Raw genomic sequence first — 24,765 nt, 5'->3', positions numbered from 1 at the left:
AGATGTTAAGTACACTGTCTTTGTCTGATTTTCAAATACTTCTCTGCTTCAAATCAAAGTTTTTAATGTTGTGATTCACCTCGGAGCTGGTTGATTTGGTTCATGACTTAAAACACTTTTATGAAGGATTTATAAAATCCCTATGGAAAAAATGAATGGGCAAAATATGTCCAAAACCAAGATGGTTGAATGTTGTCTTTAAAAACAGTGTTGCAGATTTTGAACTTTACATTTGCCTATATGCAGTACCTTATTACAGTCTTTTCTGTCTCATTTGATACTATAATACTATACCATTAACCACAAGTGATGGATAAAGTGTTAGTTTGGTTGTCCATGTGGCTGACACTTTACCATTCCTCCACTCAAAGATAATCAATATAAATTACCGAAGTGGAGGAGTTAGCTGCCATAAGGACCTCCCATGAGGGAGCTGAGTCACATTGCTCGATAGGTAAATTCTCGGCTCTCACAATCAAGAGAGAGCTCATGCATTGAGTGTGATTCTGAAACAGGAAGAGGGCCATTATTGTGAGTGGTAAGTGTGAAAATTTTAAGCACATTGATGGTAATCGGTTGGACGTTCTCTTACGTAATGCCTTGCGTCATTGGCCAAATGGTCTGGTGGGATTTCAGAAAGCATTGGATGAGTCATTCCTAGTGTGTGTTGTAGATGCATTGAGAAGGAGAAATTTTTTTGCATGAATTTATGCGTCTCTTCTACTTACAACCTCCGGTTTAAAGGGATAGTTCACCCAAAATTTTTGTCATTATTTATTCAACCTCATGTTGTTCCAATTACATGAACTATCCCTTTAATAATTAAACATTTGCAGTATCACAGAGAGTTGGAATTTTTTTGGTATTTTGTTTATTTTAATTAATGTAATTAATTAACATAGCCTTCCTTTGTCCTAAAGCCTTCATCATTCTGTTTTGTCATTCAGGACTTTGCGTATGATGACCCAAAGTTGGAGTTCAGTGTCGATGCACCCAACGGATTGGTGATGGAGGGCTATCTGTTTAAAAGGGCCAGCAATGCCTTCAAAACATGGAACAGGTAGGTGGAATGGGGTACCTGGAGGTCAACAGGCATTAAATATGCTCTAGATTAGCCTGAGTGTATTTATTATGGCAATATTAGCGTGCTGTCCCTGTTTGGGTACATCTGTGAAAATCCTTTTACCTTTGTGTCTTTCTCAGACGGTGGTTCTCTATCCAAAACAGCCAGTTGGTTTATCAGAAGAAACTGAAGGTAAGTTTAGATCAGCATTCAGTAATTTGCCATAAAGCTCACAGGGGTAGTCAGGGTTAAGTCAGAGACAGTAAAAAGAGATGGATCAGCATGATTAAAAACAATTATAATAATTTTAGGCGCAGTTTGAGCTGAAGAAGCAAAATGTATTATATCATTGTTGTCAGATTTTCCCCTGATTTAAAATATGTTATTGAAATATATTCTTTGCAAAGTATTTTGGGAGATTTTCATCCTTCCCCATTCAAGAATGGAAATAGCTGCCTGAGAGGCTTGTCAAGTAAACTGAATTGCCTTTAAATGGACTTTGATTGTAGTTTAGCAAAGCAGCATTTCTTAAAAAGTGCTCTTTTACAAGATAAACACAATGAGCAACAAATCAATACAAGCACACAATGGTGGCTCCTCTTCGTTGGGGTCCAGAACTTCCATTTGTTTGGGTTGAGGTGCTTAGTAATGGTGTTTGCTTAAATTACTGTGACTACTGCGCTGTGGAATGCATTTTCGCAGTATATACTGTACAGTGAAATGGGGGTGACTTACAACAGAAGTCAATAAAGTCTTAGTATTATTTACGTTTTTTTGTTCTGTTGATCCTTCTACAGGATTCCCTCACAGTAGTAGTGGAGGACTTGAGGTTGTGTTCTGTCAAACCTTGTGAGGACATCGAGAGGAGGTTCTGTTTTGAAGTGGTGTCCCCCACCAAGTGAGTCTTTGAAATTTCCTGTCCACTAAAGTCCATGAAAGGTAATCTTATTCTGTAATTTACTCTAAAAGGCTTCTCATCATGTTGTGTGTGTGTATGTATTGTAGGAGCTGTATGCTACAGGCAGAGTCAGAAAAACTTCGGCAGGCCTGGATCCAGGCGGTCCAAGCCAGCATCGCCTCAGCATACAGAGAGAGTCCAGACAATTATTATATTGAGGTTTGTAATCACTCTACATTCTAAATTACCATAAACCTAAAGAATAAGCAATAGTTTGGGCAATTAAGATAATCTAATGTCAAGCAAATCTGAAGCTGTGTCTCGTTTCGAAGGCTGTATCCTCCGGAGGTCGCGTTTGTCGGCCACATATATCTCGTTTCAGAAAAGCGAGTATGACACTCCGAATGCAGCCTTCAAATGCAACCTTCTTTCTTTTATCTTTTTTTTTTTTTTTCCTTTTTCTCCCAATTTGGAATGCCCAATTCCCAATGTGCTTTTAAGTCCTCGTGGTCATGTAGTGACTCGCCTCAGTCCGGGTGGCGGAGGACGAATCCCAGTTGCCTCTGCGTCTGAGAACATCAACCCGCACATCTTATCACATGGCTTGTTGAGGGCGTTGCCAAGGAGACACAGCGTGTGTGGAGGCTTCACGCCATCCACCGCGGCAACCACGCTCAACTCACCACGCGCCTCACTGAGAACGCACCACATTATAGCGATCACGAGGAGGTTACCCCATGTGACTCTACCCTCCCTAGCAACCAGGCCAGTTTGGTTGCTTAGGAGACCTGGCTGGAGTCACTCAGCATGCCCTGGGATTCGAACTAGCGAACTCCAGGGGTGGTAGCCAGCGTCTTTTACCACTGAGCTACCCAGGCCCGCTACCCTCGAATGCAACCTTCTTTAACAGGAATTTGGAGGATGCATAAGGTGTATCCTCCATGGGCACTCGCAACCCACAATTTGTCTAAAAAAAGAAATTTCGCCAATTTGCACGGAAATATGATGTTCAAAGGTAAGTAATGTTAATTCCCGAGTTGAAGCATCTCAGTAGACGGGTGCAGAGTATATAATATGTATAATTATAGTAATATATAATTAAAATAAAGTAAAAGTACACCTGTAAAATCTATTTTCTTTTCTCTCTACATCATTATAACTCTCTTAAAATTTACCTTATACATTCCCTTCCAAAGGGACTTTGTTCTCTTCTCACTAAAAGCGCTCACGCTTGTTAAAGAGTGGCGTGCTGTCATAGCAACCATGTTACACTACGTTTCCGTTTGTCCTACGAAGGCCGTCTCGCTGAAACAAGGCTTGTTTAAAGGAGGACCCTCGGTATACTGCTGCCTTCAAAGGATACGTCCTAACTAGCACGCAGCATTCGAAACGAGACACAGGTTGAGTGTAGTTTGTTCTCGGTACAGTTGCGCGTTGCCTGTACAGCTGGAGTTCCACTTACTGCCCCCTGCTGAAAAAAGGTGGTACTTCATTTAGTTGAATTGCTCCAAACAATAGGCATACTCCTTATTACGGTCTTGGGACACGATTAATTGTGTTTTTCGTTTTTTTTACCGTATTATTTTTTTTTATTATTCATTGCAATGAATTAACAGCCCTGATAGATACCAGACAGACAGACAGACAGACAGGTGAAAAACTGAGTGTAAAGAGTATTCATAGTTAATGTTAATATGTATTAATAACTACTGTGTGATAAAAACTTCAGCATCCAGCATTATTTCTCACAAAATGCCGAGCAACATTTTCCCCAGTAATTTGTGTGTCTGTCTACAGCGGTTGGACCGGACCGCCTCCCCATCCATCAGCAGTATAGATTCAGCGAATGAGCCCAGAGACCGCAGTGGGAGGGGCGAGAGCATTCTGCAGCGTATCCTGTGTCTGCCTGGAAACCAGCAGTGCTGTGACTGTGGGCAAGCTGACCCTCGCTGGGCGAGCATCAACTTGGGCGTGTTGCTCTGCATCGAGTGCTCCGGCATTCACAGGTAAGGCATGGTGTGATCACGATGACTGTTATCCATTATGGGATCCCTTGGTAAAAAAAATTAAAAAAATGTCTTTGAAGAATATTGACCTGTTTACATCAAGTGTGATATGACTGCACAAGAAAGTAGGAAAGTATTTTTGGTAGCAAAACTATTCACAACAAGCCTGATGCCAAATTTCCATCATTCATTTTTCAAAAAGTTTGGAAATTTGCATGGTCACCATCCAAACTATGAAAGTCAACATGAGATCAAAACTGACCATATTTATTTTCTTAAAGGTGCACTTACCCATATGTTCACCAGCAGCTAGCGGTGTAGATGCAACATCAAGTGAAAACAGAAGTTCTCAGTCATCAGTGTTATTGTAAAGATGCGCTATTCACAGTCAGACATGATTAATCCACAAGAGAAAGTGTTCAATTAAAGGGAATTTTTGGGATAAAGAGAATAGTAATCGGCTAGTCATGTGATCTCAAAATGGCGGCACTCATGCATGTACGCCCAACAATATACAGTATATAGAATAAAGCAGCTTTTTCTTTTAGACTGATATGACTACAGACTTCATCTTATGTGTGTGAACTTCATTTTAAACATTTTTAAACTATTTCTATTTCTTTCTGTTTAAAAGTTTATCAGTTTAGTTTAGTCACCAGCTGCTCTAAACACGTTGTGTCACTCCCCTCTTGGCATGGTGTCGTTTCCTAATTGGATCAGATTAGATTTGATTCTCATTAGTCAGAGCAAGGACTGACCTTAGGGTTGTCAGGACAAGAGAAAAGGTCAGCAAAGTTCAGCAACTGTCGTGTCTTCCCTCCAGGCAGAATTATATCAGATATTATGGCATGAATATATTTACAAGCTATGTGCTGACATTGAACTTTGGCTTGGTGGCTGAGGGTAGGTCCCTTAAGAAAAACCTTTAAAGTGATAGTTCACCCAAAAATTAAAATTCTCTCATCATTTACTCACCCTCATGCTATCCCAGATGTGAATAACTTTCTTTCTTCTGCAGAACACAAACGAAGATTTTTAGAAGAATATTTTAGCTCTGTAGGTCCTTTCAATGCAAGTGAATGGTGACCAGAACTTGGAAGGTCCAAAAGGGAAACAAAGGCAGTATAAAAGTAATCCATACGACTCCAGTGGTTCAATACATATCTTCAGAAGCAATATGATTGGTGTGGCTGAGAAACAGATCAATATTTAAGTCCTTTTTTACTAAAAATCTCTACTTTCACTTCCACATTCAGCCAACTTCTGGTTGGGGCTGGCCAAAGGTGGAGATTTATAGTAAAAAAAATAAATAAAAAAAAGGCTTCAATATTGATCTGTTTCTCACCCACACCTTTCATATTGCTTCAGAATATACTAAGGATTTAACCACTGGAGTCTTATGTATTAATTTTATGCTGCCTTTATGTGCTTTTTGGACCTTCAAAGCTCTGGTCACCATTTAATTGCATTAAATGGACATACTGTAAATAGCTGAGATATTCTTCTAAGTATCTTAATTTGTGTTCTGCTGAAGAAAGAAAGTCATACATATATGGGATGGCATGTGGGTGAGTAAATGATGAGAGAATTTTCCTTTTTGGGTGAACTATCCCTTTAAAGGGCTCTTACTCTAAATTTTTTAATACTTTATTTGCCTTTTCCCTGTAGTCCATTTGAGTTATAATGTTAATCAAGTTTTCTTACAGCAAAACAGTTGTATTTATCTTTTCATGATAATTTTCCACTCTCTCCAACCTTTAGAATTAAACAGGTTGTTTTTGTTACTGTACCTTTAAGAATGACTGACAACACCTCTGCCAAGTTCCTGAATAATACTGTAAATAAAGCCTTTGCTGTGTAAACATAGACGGTCATATGTTAATGTGCTCATGTATGTGACACCATGTATGTGTATGTGAGGATTTCTCAATGAACATCTACGTACAGTAATAGATTTAAAAGGAAAGTCAAGTTTTCCATGATTTATCCCCTTTATGGAGTTCACAAGGAGTTCAGAGAAGTTAACTTTGTGACCTAATGTATATCAGATTATTGAGTAATTGTTTCAAAACTTGAAGCATTTACCTCAGCCCTGACAAAATCACTGTTTATACAATCAGACCTGTTTCGACTCTCTCAAATCTTTTGAAAATTCATGCTGTCCCTGACACCACGCCTCTCACACTGAGCTCAAATGAGACTTTAACTTCAAATAGTGTGGCATACCATCACAGTCTTCTCTCACAGTCTTTAAACTTGGTTGCCTGGAAACGTGCTGATCTAGTGGGCAGAATGCATTTACATGACAGTGTGGGCAGCCCCTGTTTCTCCAGCTAGCCTGTTGTTTTGGGATGTCAACCGTCCCAGTATTGCGCTCCCTCAGTTTGAGTGGGGAAATTTTGCTTGGATTGTTTGCGGATCGCAAGTAGTGAGAGTTGCAAGCCCCTGGAGGGCTCTTTTGGCTTGGGGAACCACTTAGCAACCTCCCAGACCACCGTACAACCACCTAACAACACTGATAAGCTCCCATCTTAGCAACTGCATAGCAATACTCTAAAAAAAAAAAAACACCCAGAACACTACTGTAAAGCAACACCGTAGCACTGGCAAACTTCTGGAAATGTTTAATCTAGTTCATTTATTTGTTTTGTCTACTTTTCTAAACCACAAAATGCATTTTTTGTCCCACTTGCTAATAGTCTTTCCCCTCTTTACACAGGAGTTTGGGGGTCCACTGTTCAAAAGTTCGTTCTCTCACCCTGGACTCATGGGAACCAGAGTTACTTAAGGTTTGCTCAAATATCCACATAGTTTTTCTCCTAATCTTTTTCATGACCTTTCCCTGTGACATGAGCAAACACATCACAGCGTATGCAAACAGACTCTGAAAATAATTGCTGCCTCTTCTATCTTCATGCAGCTGATGTGTGAACTAGGCAACAGTATCATCAACCACATCTATGAAGGCTGCTGTGAAGAACAAGGCCTGAAAAAACCAGGACCCAACAGTTCCAGGTGAGTAATGAGAAATACATGTATGGCGCATACACATTGCAAAGTTTTGGAAATGACAACTGTATTTAAAGAGGTAGTTCACCCAAAAATGAAAATTCTCTCATCGTTTACTCATACCTCATGTTGTTCCAAACCAGTATGACTTTTGTTCTGGGCCTTTATGATGAGTTATGGTTCTGAATTGCTGATTGAATTTCTGCCTCAATTTCATTGTTGTCAAGGCAAGAAAAGGAGGCCTGGATCAAAGCAAAGTATGTGGAGAAGAAGTTCCTGAAGAAGATGATGACTGGCGAAGTTCTGGTTAATGGTGGGAAGAAATCAGAGCGCAGGTGGAACCCCAGGAAATGCAGGAGGCACAACAGCGCCACCACTGTTCACAAAACACACCGCAAATACAGACAGGATCCAGGCAGTGCATCACCTGCTACACTCTCCTCAGGTACTCAGTTAAAAGGATGCTTGTTTCAGTGCTGCCCTGGATTTTATTATCATGCTTACATAAAAAGGACCATGACATTACGTTGTTTTTTGTGGACACTACCATTCTTATAATACCATGGTATTCTTTGAAATACCTTGGAGTACCATGTAAATATCATAGTAAATAAATATGATAATCACTGAACCATGGTATCACCGTAGTACATTTTTGTAAGGGTAATACCTGTGCAAAGTGTTAATTATCTAAACAAGGGTGTAACTTATCATATATTCCTTGTCTCTTCCAACTTTCAGCGACTGCTGCTCTGGAGAGAAAGTTTCGGCGAGAGTCTCTATTCTGTCCAGATGAGCTGGACTCACTTTTTTCCTATTTTGACACTGGTTCAGGGCCTCGCAGTAAGTTTTATTTTCCTACATAAGTGTATGGAGACTGCTTTAATTTTAACTTGACTCAGGTTGGGCCCGCACCTAAAGCTCTTGTGTGAAAATGCCCTATTATGTGATGGAATAATTGGAACAAGAGAAGCAAACATCAATAAAAATCCTCAGTCTTCTCAGCTCACCATTCAGTTCTCTGTTTATACGCTGGATCTCTTGAATCAGTGTTTGCTTTTTCTCTTTTTTGTTTGGTTTTCTTTTGTTTTTGATTTGTTTGCTTTTTTGTTTAGCTTGATTCTGTTTCGTTTGCTTTTGTTTTGCTTGGTTTTTGTATTGTTTTGTTTTTTTGTTTTGGCTTGGGTTTGTAATGTTTTGTTTGCTTTTTTATTATGCTTGGTTTTGTTTTGTTTGCTAGGTTGTTTTTTTGTTTGTTCTGTTTTGCTTGGTTTTGTGATTTGTTTGCTTTTGCTTGCTTTGGTTTTGTTTTGCTTGGCTTTGTTTAGTGTTTTATTTTACTTGGTTTTGTATTGATTCATTTGCTTTTGTTTTGCTTGGCTTTGTAATTTGTTTGCTTTTTTTGTTTTGTATTCCTTGGTTTTATATTTCATTGTTTTTTGTTTTGCTTGGTTTTGTTTTGTGATTTTTGGTTGCTTTTATTTTAGCTTCTGTTTTGCCTTGCTTTTTGTTTGTTATTTTGTTTGCTTTTGTTTTGTTGATTATTTTTTTATAGTTGTTTTACTGTGAGGCGTATTGTCGTCATGTTTGCTGTCTGTGTTCGCTGTGTGTGATTGACATTCTAGAGTGTAATGCGCCCGTGGTGGGCATGTGTTGGTCCTACAGGTCTGAGCAGTGACAGTGGGTTAGGAGGCAGTACTGATGGCAGCACTGACATCTTAGTATTTGAGTCTGTGGTGGACAGTGTCACAGAGGAGGGTGAGTGGCTGACTCAAATATGAAAGAATGAATTGGACTCATGTCACCATCTCACACATCCATGCAACACTGTTTTCTGTATTGACCATTTGAAGCAGATAACCAATTGTGTTATATGTGGTTTTGTAATGTTCAGAGTGCGAGGTGTCTGAGGACTCAAGTAATGAGGCAGAACTGGAGCCAGAGGCATCAGATCCAGAGGATTCGAGAGAACTGGATCCCGGAGCGTTACTTTATAAGGCCTGTCAGGCTAGAAATCTGCCCGTCATGGCTGAAGCGCTGGCACATGGAGCGGATGTCAACTCCGTCAATGAAGAAGATGAGGGGAAGAGCCCACTCATGCAGGCTGTGATTGGGGTGAGTCTGCAAAAAACAATTAACATGTACTGTTTATGCACACGTTGGTGCTGTAGCCGAGTTATTACAGATCTGAGCTGGAAACCAAACATTTGTTGGCCCAAACATGCAAGGGGCGTTTCGTGAACTGTAACCTCTTAACTACACTACAAAAGTTCATTTTCTAACTCAATATTTTTGTCTTGCTTTCTACTAAGAATATCTAAACATCTTTAAAAACAAGATACCTTTACAGCAAAATTACATAAGAAATTAAGATATTTCATATTAAACAAAATCAAAACAAAGAGAAATCAAACACATTTTAGTGATCTTACCCCATTGGCAAATAGTTATTATTTATTTATTGATTTATTTTTGTTTTAAGCATAAGCTTCACTAAATGTTGTGTGATATCTGAAAATAAGACTTAATATCTTATGTCCCTTTGCTCAATAAATGGAAAACTGAAAAACAAGACAAAAAGACAGAGTAAGAAAATGGCTTTTGTAGTATATAACCGTTAACATTAAGTTACTCACAGGACTGTCCCTGTAATAATTGTAATAACTGTAAGTCACGTTGAATAAAAGGTGTTTTAAAAAAATGTGTTTATATTGCCATGTTTGTTGTTAAAACCCTAAAACCTTTTGTATGTTCAGGGTTCTTTGATAGCCTGTGAGTTTCTGCTCCAAAACGGTGCAGATGTCAACCAAAGAGATCACAGAGGAAGAGGCCCGCTGCATCACGCCACATATTTAGGTCACACTGGGTAAGTGTACACTCAAACACATACTCTATTTCAGACATAAAAAAATATAATTAATAAAAGCATATGTTGTGTTTTGAATGCTGGTCCCCAGCATGGAGCATGGTACTGGAGTCCTTTATGTTTAATTTGGTGCTTAAGATTTTGGCGGTCTATAAAGCCTCAAATGTTACTGCATATGAAGATTAGCATCAAGCTAAATATTGGTAATAAAATGATACTACATATAACAGTTATTTACCTACAACAATAACTAGATGTTCATGGTTCTACAGTACTTTCATTGCTATAGGCTAAAATGATTTAGGATGAATTTTTATGTCACCAAAGTGCAAAATAAAATTAGTTGATACAATAAAAACATGATTGTTCAGATGCATTTTATATGCCCACATTGTTTTTGTTTTTTTGCATGAATTTTAAAGGTCAATTGCAGTGATCGAAGATGCACACTTAAAGGGATAGTTCACCCAAAAATGAAAATTCTCTCATCATTTACTCATGCCATCCCAGTTGTGTATTACTTTCTTTCTTCAGCAGAACACAACCAAAGATTTTTAGAAGAATATTTCAGCTCTTTAGGTCCATGCAATGCAAGTGAATGGCGAACAGATGTTTGTAGCTCCAAAAATCACATAAAGGATACATAGAAGTGATCCATATGACTCCAGAGTTTAAATCCATACAGTATCTTTAGAAGCAATATAAAAGGTGTGGGTGAAAACAGAACAATATTTAAGTCCTTTTTTACTCTAAATCTCCACTTTAACTTTCACTTTCAGATGTGAAAGTGAAACTAAACAGGCACCACATGTGCCTTTTAAAAGAAAGTTTTTTTTACACTAAATCTCCACTTTCACTTTTACATGTAAAAGTCAAATGTGGTGCCTGATTAGTTTCATTTTCACATCTGAAAGTTAAAGTGGAGATTTAGAGTAAAAAAAATTCTAATTTTGATCTGTTTCCCACCCACACAGTTGCTTCTGAAGATACTGTATGGATTTAAACACTGTAGTCATATGGATTACTTCTCTGTTTCTTTTATGTGATTTTTAGAGCTACAAAGGTCTGATCATCATTCACTTTGTTTTATTGCATAGTTCTTAGCTTGCAACCTTTTACTTCAATAATAATTATTTCTTTTTTTCTAATTTTTTTCCAGTCAAGTGTGTTTGTTCCTGAAACGAGGCGCGACACAGAACGATGGTGATGAGGACGGGCAGGACCCTCTGAGCATAGCAGTCCAAGCCGCTAATGCAGACATAGTTACCCTGTAAGTTTAAACGACTGTGTGAATGTGTACGTGTTATACATTTGAACCATGCAGTATACTGCAATAGAGAATGTGCGATGCTTTACTGTAATCCAACTTAAAATGTATTGACATGAACATTACTCACTATCTATATCTCTGTTCATCTCTCGGCAGGTTGCGTCTGGCTCGGATGAACGAGGAGATGCGTGAGTCGGAGGGTCCGTTCGGTCAGCCAGGTCAATATTCTAGCAGCAGTCCAACAGAACAGCAATATAAGAAATGCATACAGGAGTTTATCTGTCTCAACATTGCAGAGTACTAGAGAGCTCAGTGTAGTGTATTTTCCCATCGTTCCCGCCAAGAACTGCCATGTGTTTGTTTGCTGCACGGACGTACCGGTTTGTGTAGCAATCACTGTTTACCCTGCTGAAAATCCAGCTGAAGCCAGCTTCTGATGGTGGCCAGTTTAAGATGGATCCTAGCTGGTTTAAAATGTTCATTAGCTGGTTTATGTTCCTTTACACAAATATAGTGTTCTGGTGAAGCCCTTTGGCCAACCTCTAACAAATATTTCCACAAATTAACTACAAGTTTGCTGCAAAGGTTGACCTGGTACGTGGATAGGGCTGGTAGACCACTGGTTTTGGCAAAACAACATGCTACTAAAGCCAAGCGCACACTACACGACTTGCAGTCGGCACTCAAAGAATCTCAGGGGGGATTCACTAAGAATGAATTGCATCTGGTTAAAGCGGTGTTTATTTGCAAACGCTGTTTGCGCTGGTTTAGCGCCCCATTCATTAAAGGAATTATGCAGATCAGGCAGCGGTGCAAATTCAGCCACAAAATCTGTGCTAAATGCAATTTGCACTGCGCAGTTCTGATCTTGCGGGCCGGTTCTTAGCGCTTTATAGCGGAGGATGCAGCAGACCACCTCAATCTGACACACCCTACTGGCACTGTACAGCATCAATCCACTGCTGCGATCCAGACACCTGAATCAGCTCTTTAACATGCCGAAAGTGCACTTGACTATACTGCACATCTGGATATAGTCTATGCCAGATTATAACTCTCTTCAACAACATTTGATGATTATTTGAATCATTTTTGTTTTCATGATTGATAGAAAATGTACACAAGCATCTCTTTTGAATAAAACTCTCAACATACCGCCTGCTTTCCTCGGGCGGTAATAGTGCAATGTGTATTGCACCAGGCAAATAGTACAAAGTTTTGTGAATGAAGCGCAATCTATAATTAGCATAATTACATAGAACAGAGGCATGTTTGCTTTGAAAGGAATGACAGTGACTTAATTTAAATACTGAAGACTTAGCACTAGATTGCAAGTTGTTAGTGAAAAAGATGCAGGTTTTTCTGCTGAAATACCATGGGCAAAATAACGCAGCTGTTTAGTGAATTTTCCCCACAGTCTTGTTTTCGGCCATGTTGGTGCACACACAATATACGACTGATCGCAGACTATCTGTGTCAGTTACAAGATCATTCATCCCGACTGAAGCTATGTTCCGAGTTCGAAAATCGTTCTCTTACAAACTTGCGCACATACCAAACAGAGTTTATTCGTGATAGGATGTCAACAGACAACATGAAAGAAGGGCTTGCAGACGTTTTTGCGTTGATTTGCACAGAAAGCGAAACACAGAACGGGCTCGTCAGAACAGTGCGCACACCTGAGGACTCATCAGCCAGATTTCATACAGGTTTGAAATCCTGTCTGCAAATAGTGGTAGCGGTCTACGGTGTTTGCACACTTTAAACCTGTTTTCCACGAGCATGATCTACAATCTGACACTTTTATCGCCGACTAGTTGCTGACTGAAAACATCAAAGGTGACAAGCTTGTGTTGTGTAGTGTACACTTGGCTAAGGAATAGTTCTCCCAAAAATTATAATTCTCATAATTTACTCACCGTTATGCCGTCTCAAATTCGTATGAATTCTTTGGTCATACGAGTTTCATTGTAGTGTTTTTGTCCATACAATGCCAGTCAGTGGGGTCCAAAACTTTCAATCTCCAAAAGGGACATAAAGGCAGCATAAAGGACTCAAGTGGTTTAATCCATGTCTTCTGAAGTGATATGATTGGTTTTGGGCAAGAACAGACCAAAATGTAACTCCTTTTTCGCTATATACTGACATAAAGATTAGTAAGTGTTGAGAGAATGATCACTTTTGGGTAAACTATTCCTTTAACTATTAAAAGCCACACGCATGATTGACTGCTTACCATAGTTTCGCCTCGCAAACCGTGGTGCTACCCATTTCAAGACAATATACAGTATGTTTAGGTTTGTATATCAGTGTGGTTACTGATTTAGCAAACTGTGGTGCTGTTAGCCAAATAAGAAGTCTTGCATTTATGATATGGTATTACCCTGCTAGAGTGAGATGGTACCATGTTTAAGCAGTCAAGAAGTTTACTGTATCTAAGGGGCATTTCTGCAGTAGTCACCAGGGACCAATCGCACTGACTGTGTCCTAAGTATCTTAAAACTGTTGAACTCTTATACTCAAACTCAAAAGGCTCCTTACAAACCTTTGGGTGCACTATGACTCTGTTGACTTATAGTTAAAATTATATTATACAGTATGATAGGCAGCTGTGTCTACATCTGTCCGAGCAGTGTTCTGATGGCATCTTTTGTACATTTTGTACATGGTTTAAACAAGGCCTAAAAAAGTTTTGTGCTTGCAAATGCATGACTTAAGGAAACTGGGATCATAAAACTGTGAATATTATTATGTTAACAATGTAGAAAATGTCTTTGTTGAAATGAACTACAAATCTACTAACCAAAAATGTGATGTACATCAACTTCAGTGCCACTGTTATGCACTTTTTCTTAACTCCACTGTTGTTTTTATTTGCTTACTTTTGGGTGATGGTATAGAAAATGCCTCAAACAGGATTTTTATGCTTCTACGAGGACTGCCTAGAGCAATAGTGCAATGATATAGTCTGCGTTTTTCTATTTTGATTTTATCGAAATAACAGATTGTATTTTTGTAACTTCTTATACTTTTTATTTTACCATTTTCAACCGAACGCAGTTTCAAACTCAATTGCATTGCCACTGTAGATATACAGAGAGACACAATCCACAGACCAGAAACAAAAATACTAATTGTTTAAAAATAAAAAACATATATGTTTTGATTTACGCATATTTTTAAGATTTACACATTTGAATTTCTTAATAAAATGCCATTAAACTGAATGGTGTGATTTTGAACAAAATGATAATAGTTTTTTTTTTTACATTTCTTTTGTAAAGGTTACTCAAAATTGAAATGTGTAAATCCTAAAAAAAGTTTTTTTTGTGTGTGTGTGTATCCAGTACTGTATTTACAAACAAACTACTCGCTTTTAAAGATTTCGTTCACCCCAAAATTAGATTTCTGTCATCATTTACTCACCGTGATGTTCATCCTAACCCGTATGACCCTTTCTTCTGGATTTGGAACTACACGAGGGTGAGTAAATGATGGCAGTTTTAATTTTTGCGTGAACTATTCATTTAGAAATCGTTGAATGGAATCAGCTGTCCAGTGCCATCATGATTAACGCTTGCCTAGCGCTCGCTGTGTCTCAAAGTCCCAACCAAAGACAACAGAAATGTTCATATATGAAGAAACCAATCAAACAAATAGCACTTGTTAAGGGGAGATTTATAAATATTATAAATATCTGTAGCTTGTGATGCAGACAAGACTGTTTTTTCCCCCTAAATACAGGACGGTAAACATTTGGGGTGAAAGGTCATTGTTTCTCTAGCCAATGAAATTGTAGCACTGTCTGTATTGTTTGTATGTCACACTGGAACATTCATTTTGTGAATATAGAAAGTGATACAATGAACAATAGTAAATAAACAGAATCTATTCCAATCGAATCCTCTGACAAATGCAATCAAAAGCATCCTCTTATTTAAAATAAAAAGATAAACTAATCAGTATTATTTTTTTAAATACTGTGTGACGAGAAATCTTCAAGATTGTGACTGTAGTTGCGCGTAAGCTTTTCTGCTGCTTGCTTTCAAAATTCCGTTCAACCTTTTCTGTACATTTCATTTCTGTCACGCTGTGATTTGTGAAATGTGTTTGAATATTGTATAACTCATTCTTCTGTAAACTAAAACCACTGCCACTTATTTTGATCTTTTTTTCCCTGCATCTCTGCCCTTTTATCTGTTGTCCTCTAAAATAGAAAGAAATAATGAAAATAAATGAACAATGTGACTGAATTACTAACTGCTTGTGCTTGCCTTCTCTTCTCTTGCCTCTTCTTCTCTATAGTGTTCTGCTCAATTAGTATGCACTTTTATAGAACTATCTGCTTTAACTAGCAGCACACTAATGAACTCTCAATTTCACTGCTGTAAGTTTTCTAGTAGATGTGGCAATTAGAAGTTCTAATTGCCGTGGAAAAAAACTTTCAAAACTAAATTGTATATATATTTTATAGTATAACATAAATGTAAATAATTCATTGTCATTGCATTAACTGTTTTTTCAAATTCACCTTGTCACTTTTAAATGAATATTAAGAGTTAAATACAAACTAAACTCCACTGACAGCATTTGTTAATTACTACAAAACATCATTTCAACCTCATTTAAAAAAACAAACAAAAAAACATGTTTACAGAAATACACTTAGAATAGAAGTCTATGAGTCTTCTTCCGGAGACACTAGTCGGTACGCACAAGCACCCCTTCCTGAAAAGACAGGGGCATTGGCTTAGTTTTAAATGATGCATGAGAAATTCACACTGGTTGAAAAGTGTTCAAACCCTCTCTTTTTGTTCTCTTCATAGTTTAAGTTGTTACTGTGGTTACCAAAACAGTACAAAGACCCAATGGCACAATGATTTTGAGACCAGGCTAAAAGGAGGTGCAATTGAGTTCATTTTTAAAGGGGCGATTCATAAGCTCTAGTGCCATTGCTGCCCCTTTAATTCTTTATCTAAATCTTTGAAGAACAAGTGGCACTTGCCCACAAATAGGGTTTAATTTGGTGCGCCATTCCTTTTTTTATTTACATTTTTTACATGCTAGATGTAATGTTATCAATTCAGATGTAGTGCATTTATTTTCTTTTAATTTAAATGTATTTTATTTTTAAGACATTAGATGTACTGTTATTGATTCAGATGTGGTGCTTTTTTGGATGTCCCAAATTCTGGTAACAGGGTTAGCATATAAATTAAATCTAAAATAAAATAGCTCATATAATATTTAATTTGACCACTTGAGATTGACAAACAATATTTTCTGAAGGTGGAGCACCTCCATTCCTCCCTGTCCATTTAAAAGAATAAATTATAATAATTTTCAGGCCCAGTTTGTGCCCTATTTGTGGAAAGTGGCAAGTGCATTTCAACATGCCAAAAACGCAGATATGAATAGACTCAGTGCCCTTATAATGCCAATTTAGAAACCCTCTTTTGCAGTAGGAAAGCAAACAAGCTTAACGTCTCTACTAACATTAGATAATTGTCATTTTACCATGATTTGTTTTAACCCTACTGTCTGTATGTGAAAGCATAAGTGCTCATTACATATGCGTCAGTGCATTTTAAATAGCCACATAAGCACAACTGTGTTTGATCCTATTTTAGGTGACACCACATATCTGGACATTTTCCGAGAGTTTTCTCATATGGCATCACACAATCCTGAGAAATTGAAACGGAGGAGTATTCATTTCCGTCACTCATTCAGGTAGCTGCATGATGTCCATTAATCATCTGTATTGTTACAATAATGGTTTATAAATATGAAACAACCTTTTTTTCTTTGTAATCTAGAGTTTGAATGATTAACTCTGGGGAAACTCCAACCGAGCAGGAGCAGAAGACACTCTGACTATAGTTGATCTCTTAAGTGGAAATGAGTGTGAAGGATTTAAGGCAATAATTATGATGTCATGTTTAATATTTGTAATGATTTAAAGGATGTTTTTGTATGGCTGTATGGGGGTCAGCTGGACTTATCCCCCCATTTGTTTACTTTTTTCTTTTTTTTTCCAACTTTAGCTGTTGAACGTAATAAGCACTTAAAGCACTAAATGGTCTCATATCAAAACTTCTATGATATAAGCTTTCATTTCTGTTCAAACATATATAATCAAAAAGTCATGCATACATTTTAACCCATTTATCATTTCTTTTCAGTACAATTACAAGCAATATAAGTACCGTCCTTTATAGTAAAACTTATACAACCCTGATTGTTTTTCTGTTTTACATATCAAAGTAGTTGGAATAATGGGAACGTTTTTTCCAAACGTTGTCTTTGGAGAATCTGCAGCGATTTTGTTATTTTTAGAAATTATTTTATCTCTTTATAATGTTGCTGTAGTGATGAATGTACTCTTCTGTACTGACTATGCTGGTGTAGTCTATATTTGTTGTGATCTTTTATCAGTTGTCATTATAAACCATTGCAAATTCAAATGCAGATATTGTATATTGTCTTTTTAAATGCAAATTTATAATATATCTTAAAATAATGGTATTTTGTAACAATGCAAAATGATGTCGTGTGAACCTGAGAACGCATGAGAATAAAAACGTGTTTTTTATATATGCAAGATAATAGTATTAATTGTAATAAAAATTGGGGTTAAAATGTCAGGCAATTATAAACACCAGAATAATCTGAAATAATTTTGATTATGTCTTCATTATTTTTACCACAGTAAAACATGTTTAACATATGTTCACACATTTTCACATTTGTCAAATAAAAATACCTGTACGCGTATATAATCGTAAAGATGTTGTGGAAGATTACGTGCAGGTAAATACAGGTAACGCATTATTTTTATTATATGATGCTTAAGACAGTGCTCGACATGGGGGCGGACTGGCCATAGGGAGAACCGGGACTTTTCAAACATAAAAATAAAATGGTAATAAAAACACTATAATATTAACAATATACATCAAATTAAAATATATTATATGTCTTTAAAATACATGGGTCAGTCAAAAATAAGGTTCTCCATAATGAAAATGGAAAATATACATAATCTTAAAAACTGTAATATTATACTATATATTTATATTGGTTTCATGTGGTTTTGAACATACCAAACATTTTGAACACATCCAATTTTTTTTATTTAATAACTAAAATGTCAGGTCGTACTACCATAAAGTATAAAGTAGTATCATATTTTCCTTACACCTGACTCAAATGGTTTTTTAAATATTTTATTATTTAAATATAAAAATAAAATAAAAAAGGTGTTGAGGTAAAAGTAATTTTAACAAATGCTATTAATTTTTATGTCTTGGATGTTATGATTTTTTTTTTTTTGGTGGGTTGTTCCATCTGACATTTGATATCCTGCTGGGACATGCCAAATGCCTCTGTTTTTTTTTTTTTTTTTTTTTTTCAGGGATGTAAGACATGTTTCTAGAGAGGACATGTTATGTGTAAATGTGTGGGGTTGTTGATTAATTTGCATATGTTGATAAATTTTCAATCTTGATAAAAGTTCACAGTTATGTTATTTGTCAACGACCCACATACAGTATTAAATAAACAGAGTACTTTCTCAGGACTCATTAGAATTTTAATACATTTTGTTAACATTAAACAGCCATTTATACTGCTTATTTTAGAAAACACAACAGCAAAAAAAAAAAATAAATAAAAAAAAAGTCATTTTTTTTCTGGACAAGTAACTTTTTTTACTCAGACAAATAAATTACCAACGGCAAGCACATAACAATGCTTAATGTCGAGCCCTGCTTAAGATCATAAGTTAAAGGGATAGTTCACCCAAAAATAAAAATTCTGTCATCATTTACTCACCCTCATGTTTCTTCCATGGAACAAAAATAGATGTTAGTTTGGGTGAACTAACCTTTTAGTGTATGTTCAAACATATTGTAAATTATATTTCATACAACTTAGACTCATATTTAAACACACACACGCACAAAAAAAAAACATTTAATGTCTAAAATGTATGAATGTATATACCAGGGATCCAGACTAAAAAGAAAATGACTTAGGAGCCATTGGCTCCTTAACTGAAACATTAGGGAGCCAAATGGCTGTTTTTAGTCAACAAATCATATAATTGCTCGATTTAGATTGTTGTTCAGAAACAAGATAGAAAGCAGAAGAAAAGGAAGACAGCTGATAACCCATTAATCGGAGGTTTAAAAAACAGCATATATAGTTGAGAAGATACGTAAGTTTGCATTCCCATTTTGTCTCATCAATGTTCACACCCCTTTCATAATTTATACAAATATAAAAAATATATTTAGTACTGCCCTTCATAATCAACATAAGCATATATTTACATTATGCATATAGTAGTGTGTTTCCTTCGTGAGCATCAGTGAATGTTTGCGCCTTGTGTAATATTTGTGTATGAGTCCTTCAGTTGTTCTACGTCCAAAGCTGGATCTCATATATACTGTATATGGTGCGGGACTTTTAATTATAAAGAAGCATGAAATACAGATGGGACTCTTATTATGATATGTCTGAGCTCCCAGTTGTGAACACACTGACGGATGATTCACTGAGAAAGTGATTCTGATTCAAACTGCTAACCCGAGCTCCTGAGTTCAAACTCTCAGTTCTTTTCGGGTGATTAATGAAAAAGATCCGGTTCAAAAGAGTAATTTGTTCACGACTCTCTTATGCTGGGTTTGTTGTTGTGTGAAAAGCAGCGCAAGACACACTGGCGTGCGCTCTAAAGATGAATTCAATAACGCAAGATGATATCTGACGAAACTGCAAATGAACGCACACAACCAGACTAGATTTTAAATATATATATATATATATATATATATACACACACATATATTTTGTTATAATATATATATTAAAACCTTCATGTAATATATTCTATTTTTAAGACTTTTATTTTGAAAAGCAGCGCAGCACATCATCACTTCCTGGAGTTGCAGTAGCCATATTGGCATGGGGGATAGATGACAATTTCGCCTCAGCCGAAGAGCTACATTTTTGTTATTTTTGATACTTTTTCAAGGGTGTATTCGAACTGAAACGAAAGGAGATCGAAATATCATCCCAATCTGGCCCAGGTCGATCCCGTGGAGGGCGTTGAAAGAGGTGAGACTGAACCGTTCAAAATCCTCGTTTACCGTCCAGGGCTGTGTCACAAAACTAGTGACTCCCTATGTTGACATCATCTTTGGGAACAATAGGTGGCTTCTTATGAAAAACGATGGCGTTGTCTACGTAGGCAACTCACTAGGTTTTGAAACAGGCCATGTGTCCCCTATAACGTTCGCTAATAATGTGACATATCGTCTTACATGGCCCCAGAATGTCTTATATACATCAGTTGGTCAATTGTATGGTGTTAATGCGTCTAAAAACACATGTGCCACCATAGAGATCTGTGTTATTTGACTTAACAACACTGTGCTGGCCATTTCCGTGAATATCTCTTTCTAGTTGCTGTTGTATAATCAAATATATAGTCAAGTTTAAAGAAAAGGCATTGGAGGTAAAAAAAACAAAAAAAAATTATCAATTTGAAACTAATACTTGTAAGTCAGGCTGTATGCTTAATATAATAACAATCATTATATGGTTTGCATTAATGTCAACTAACATGATCCAAGTAGATCATCTATCTATCTATCTGTCTGTCTATCTATCGGTTACATGTAATAACAGGAAGTGTTTAGTTTCTGTTGCATAATTGACATGTGATTTCACAGATGAGCAACAACTTAAACAAGAGGGCCCCAACCACAGCAACACAGAGATTAAAACAGGATTACCTGCGAATCAAGAAAGATCCGGTCCCCTACATCTGTGCAGAACCGCTCCCATCAAACATTTTGGAATGGTGCGCTTGATTTCCTCCTCAACAAGAATTGGATTAGCATTATTCTTCACTTAAAGGGATAGTTCACCCAAAATGAAAATTCTCTCATCATGTACTCACCCTCATGCCATCCCAGATGTGTATGAGTTACTTTCTTCTGCTGAACACAAATTAAGATTTCTAGAAGAATATCTGAGCTCTGTAAGTCCATACATTGCAAGTGGATGGTGATCAGCACTTTAAAGCCCCAAAAAGCACAGACAATCATAGTAAAGGTAATCCATTCGACTCCAGTGGTTAAATTAATGTCTTCGAAAGCAATACGCTCGCTTTGGTAGAGAAACAGATAAATAATAAGTCCTTTTCACTATAATTGTTTCCGGTTGCTCTCCGATGCACACTCATGAGGGGTTCACCCTAGGGTTGTTAGTGATTAATTATAAAACTTTTAAGTGTCGTAAATAATTTGATCGGTTAAGCTTATCAATCGTTGATTCATTTCAGGACAAATGCGTTCAGTAATCATGACAGCAAACATTGGTAAGGCTGTCAGTACCGTCACCCAACACTAGAGGGCGCTTGCAGGCTGCATGTCATATCAAGGCCTGAGTATCTTTCGGTTGTCTGTGTTGCTGATCGCTCTGCGCACAGTATGAGTGACGCAAACTTCGTCATCAGCACGATCCCCATGCGGCCCAGATGTTCTCGACCCGAGGACGCGGTCCTCTTCTGCTTGCATCGTCAGTGCATGCGCCGGCCATTGACTGCACTAAAAGAGTATCACAAAGCAGCAATAGTGGGAATGTGTCGAACGCATTCGTATTCGCTGGCGGTCAGAAGAGTATACTCGGAAAGACAACACGGTCGGCCGGGCGCAATCCGATCTGGAACTCAAAAAAAACAAAGTATACCCGGGACTTTATCCGCTTCACAGAGGAAATGCCGCACAGTTCAGCAATGAGCGGGCTTAATGTAAACAATGTTGGAGCGTTTTTCTATAAATTAACAATAATGTTTTCTGAACACACCGTGAAAGTACAACATGACAACAATCGCTGTTGATCTCCTTGTTTCATCCCAACCTACAATTACGTCTTTACACAGTGTGATTGACTTAATTTCTAATAAAAAAAAATAAGTACAAAGGTCCGAAATATACCAACATACAAAACGTAAAGTTTTAATGAACTCAAATATGTATGCAATGATATATCTTAAGTATCTTAAGATAGAAGTTATTCTTATCAGCGATTCATTAACAGTAATTAAAACCACAAATTTGTACCAAACATAGCCTAAATGTATTTAAAAACACTGAACTAAGAATATTCTCAGAGGGAAATGCCAATACTTGCGTTTAAGTGTATTCATTTAAATTAGATTTAAACAGTAGGCTACATGCACATATTATTTTGAGTCCTCCACGTGCATTTTGCGGTATTAACGTTAACAATTAATTGATCGTTAATTTCCACGACGATCGATTCTGAAAATGTCTGAAAATTGACATCCCTAGCTTAGCCTAGCTTTTCATTTGAACGATCTCGATATTGATTCTTAAATCCCAAGATCGATCTTTCACTCAATGCGCAACCCTCCACTACAATGAGAGGAAATCACTCACATTTGCAACCAAATTTCGTGCTGTTACTACAGTGAATATATTTGGCAACTGGCTGGTAAATGTTTACATTACACTCACCAGTAATTGTGTAGTTTAGTCGTGAAGTATTCTGCAGCGAGATCCTTTCACAGTGTGTTGAGAGTAAAAGTTGTTCTGTGTAAAGGCAGTTTTACATGGGACGCAGCGGGCGGCAGGCTTTGCTTGCGATCTTGTCGCTTCTCGTTTGTACAGGCGTTTTCTATTCACACGAGAAGCAGTGCGAAACGCGCCAGTAGAAGTGCAATAATGCCACCCACTGCTTCAGCTCAGTTACTGCGTCAATGAGGCGATTACTGTAAACATTGTATTATTAGTTTTCATGTGATTGCACTTAAATAAAATGTCACTTATTTTTTCATAAAAGGTTTTATAACTATAAATATTGTAATAAGCTATTTTTTATAGTAATGTAAAATTATAATATCAAGGCTAAACAATGTAATTATAAATATTGATGGCGTCTTGCCACCTGTCTCCACATTTGATGAGTTCCGCATTTTTTTTTTAATGACTAAAGAAACAGACTGCATGTTTCTTCATATTTTTATTGGCAAATTGGTATAGTATAAATAACATCACATCAGTCATTAAAATTGGAGGGCTACAAATGAACATTCACAAATCCACAAATCACTCTGCCAGTAACCTGCCTGGGCATTTGTATTTTCTGTTTATATAAAGTTGATGTTTCAGACACTTGTTGCAGAAGAGAAAATTAAAGTATACGGTCCATGGCCTATTTGTATACATTGCACCGTCGTCTGTCTTCAAAACATAAGCTATACATGTTTCTGTGGTTTATTTTCACCTGGTACACCGACTCATCCACTCACAGCTTTCCATGAGGCTGTTTTCCTATTTATGTCTCTATAAACGTTCAAAGAAACGTTATATAGCTCAGGAAATTCAGCAACAGCGAGTATGTTTGTCTCCATGTTGTTTTTGACTACATAAAAGCTAAGTATCATTTGATTGGTTGTGAATAAATTCAGCTTTGATTAGTCAATGACAAGAGGCAGCCGCTTAAAGATAAAATATTTTTATCCATCACGCAAGCAGTCCTGCACATCAGAGCGGCAGAATTCTCGTTTCGACTGCCGCCTCTGTTTTTCCGCCTGTCGCCTCTCTCTCATTGAAAATGAGTAGGGGAAGCACGGTGACCACGTCCCGTGTAATACCGCCTTAATGTGTGTTCAAGGGCGAGATCCATGCAACCCTTTTGTCATTGAATAATGTCTCTTTTAATACCCTTTCTGTTCTTTACAGTCAGTTGTTGATCAGTGGTTTTGAAACAACAACAAAAAAAAAAAAATTCTAATCATGCATCACACAGATGAGGTAAAGCCATTCCAGTCCTTTCTCATTAACTTTCACTCATTTAAAGGCGCTGTTTACAGAAATGCCGTTTTTTGTTAAAGAGGCTTACCAGTTTTAGCACGTGTTTAACAAATCAATGTAAATATTTGTAAATAATACAAATTATGCAATTTAACAATAAATATGTAACAAAAATAATATATAAAATATAATATTTATTGATTGAATACATTTATTTGTTCATTTTTAAAAAGCCAAAATGTGAACAAAATTGTTAAAAAAATAATAAAACATAATTAGTCAAATTAATATTTTCCTTATGAACCTAGTTAAAAGGTCCCCTGTATAATTAAAAGCATTAGCTGGGAGATAATTTCTTTTATATGTAAGCAAAAGGGACATTATAACTGAAATAAACCCATATGAATCGATATTGAATCGGTGTCGAATCGAGAATCAGACTGAATCGGGAAATCTGTATCAATACCCAGCCCTTGTGAGTAAATGATGAAAGAATTTTCATTTTTGGGTGAACTAACCCTTTAACACTGGGTATGGTCTGCATTAGTTAAAGAAATTGTTCACCCCAAAATTTTAAATGGTCATCATTTACTCTCCCTTGTTGTTCTAAAGCCATTATGACATTCTGTCGTCCATGCAAAACAAAAGGACATATTTCAAAGTGTGTTGACGCTGCCTTTTTCCGTACTATGAAAGCAAACGGTAACCACAGACTGTCAAGCTTTTGAAAAAGCATTGTAAAAGTAGTAAATGTGGATGACAGAATTGTTATTTTTGGTGAACTATCCTTTTAACACTGGTTATA

At 36.9% G+C, this 24,765-nt stretch overlaps 2 protein-coding genes across 3 annotated transcripts in view; both read left to right on the top strand.

Moving 5' to 3' along the window:
• The window catches only part of LOC127419255 (arf-GAP with coiled-coil, ANK repeat and PH domain-containing protein 3-like), a 108,174-nt gene extending 89,463 nt beyond the window's left edge, over positions 1-18,711 (top strand). The window contains exons 11-26 of one of the 2 annotated variants that reach the window (XM_051660518.1): positions 948-1,060; positions 1,204-1,255; positions 1,861-1,961; positions 2,069-2,180; positions 3,759-3,967; positions 6,687-6,756; positions 6,888-6,982; positions 7,204-7,421; positions 7,718-7,819; positions 8,642-8,734; positions 8,871-9,091; positions 9,733-9,842; positions 11,002-11,112; positions 11,269-11,330; positions 16,743-16,845; positions 16,932-18,711. In XM_051660518.1, coding sequence (XP_051516478.1) covers positions 948-1,060; positions 1,204-1,255; positions 1,861-1,961; positions 2,069-2,180; positions 3,759-3,967; positions 6,687-6,756; positions 6,888-6,982; positions 7,204-7,421; positions 7,718-7,819; positions 8,642-8,734; positions 8,871-9,091; positions 9,733-9,842; positions 11,002-11,112; positions 11,269-11,330; positions 16,743-16,845; positions 16,932-16,938 — 1,779 coding nt within the window. In that variant the 3' untranslated portion in view covers positions 16,939-18,711. Of the gene's footprint in view, positions 1-947; positions 1,061-1,203; positions 1,256-1,860; positions 1,962-2,068; positions 2,181-3,758; positions 3,968-6,686; positions 6,757-6,887; positions 6,983-7,203; positions 7,422-7,717; positions 7,822-8,634; positions 8,735-8,870; positions 9,092-9,732; positions 9,843-11,001; positions 11,113-11,268; positions 11,331-16,742; positions 16,846-16,931 lie in introns of both variants that reach the window. The other variant, XM_051660517.1, reaches the window with a different exon arrangement.
• Positions 18,712-20,059: 1,348 nt separating this feature from the next.
• The window catches only part of LOC127419349 (ubiquitin-conjugating enzyme E2 J2-like), a 13,566-nt gene continuing 8,860 nt past the window's right edge, over positions 20,060-24,765 (top strand). The window contains exons 1-2 of the mRNA XM_051660706.1: positions 20,060-20,232; positions 20,850-20,980. Of these exons, the coding sequence (XP_051516666.1) occupies positions 20,850-20,980 (131 nt within the window). The 5' untranslated portion in view covers positions 20,060-20,232. The remainder of the gene's footprint in view (positions 20,233-20,849; positions 20,981-24,765) is intronic.

The sequence above is a fragment of the Myxocyprinus asiaticus genome, chromosome 28 (genome assembly GCF_019703515.2).
Source record: "Myxocyprinus asiaticus isolate MX2 ecotype Aquarium Trade chromosome 28, UBuf_Myxa_2, whole genome shotgun sequence".
Classification (NCBI taxonomy): domain Eukaryota; kingdom Metazoa; phylum Chordata; class Actinopteri; order Cypriniformes; family Catostomidae; genus Myxocyprinus; species Myxocyprinus asiaticus.
This window is presented reverse-complemented; position numbering and strand designations above follow the sequence as displayed.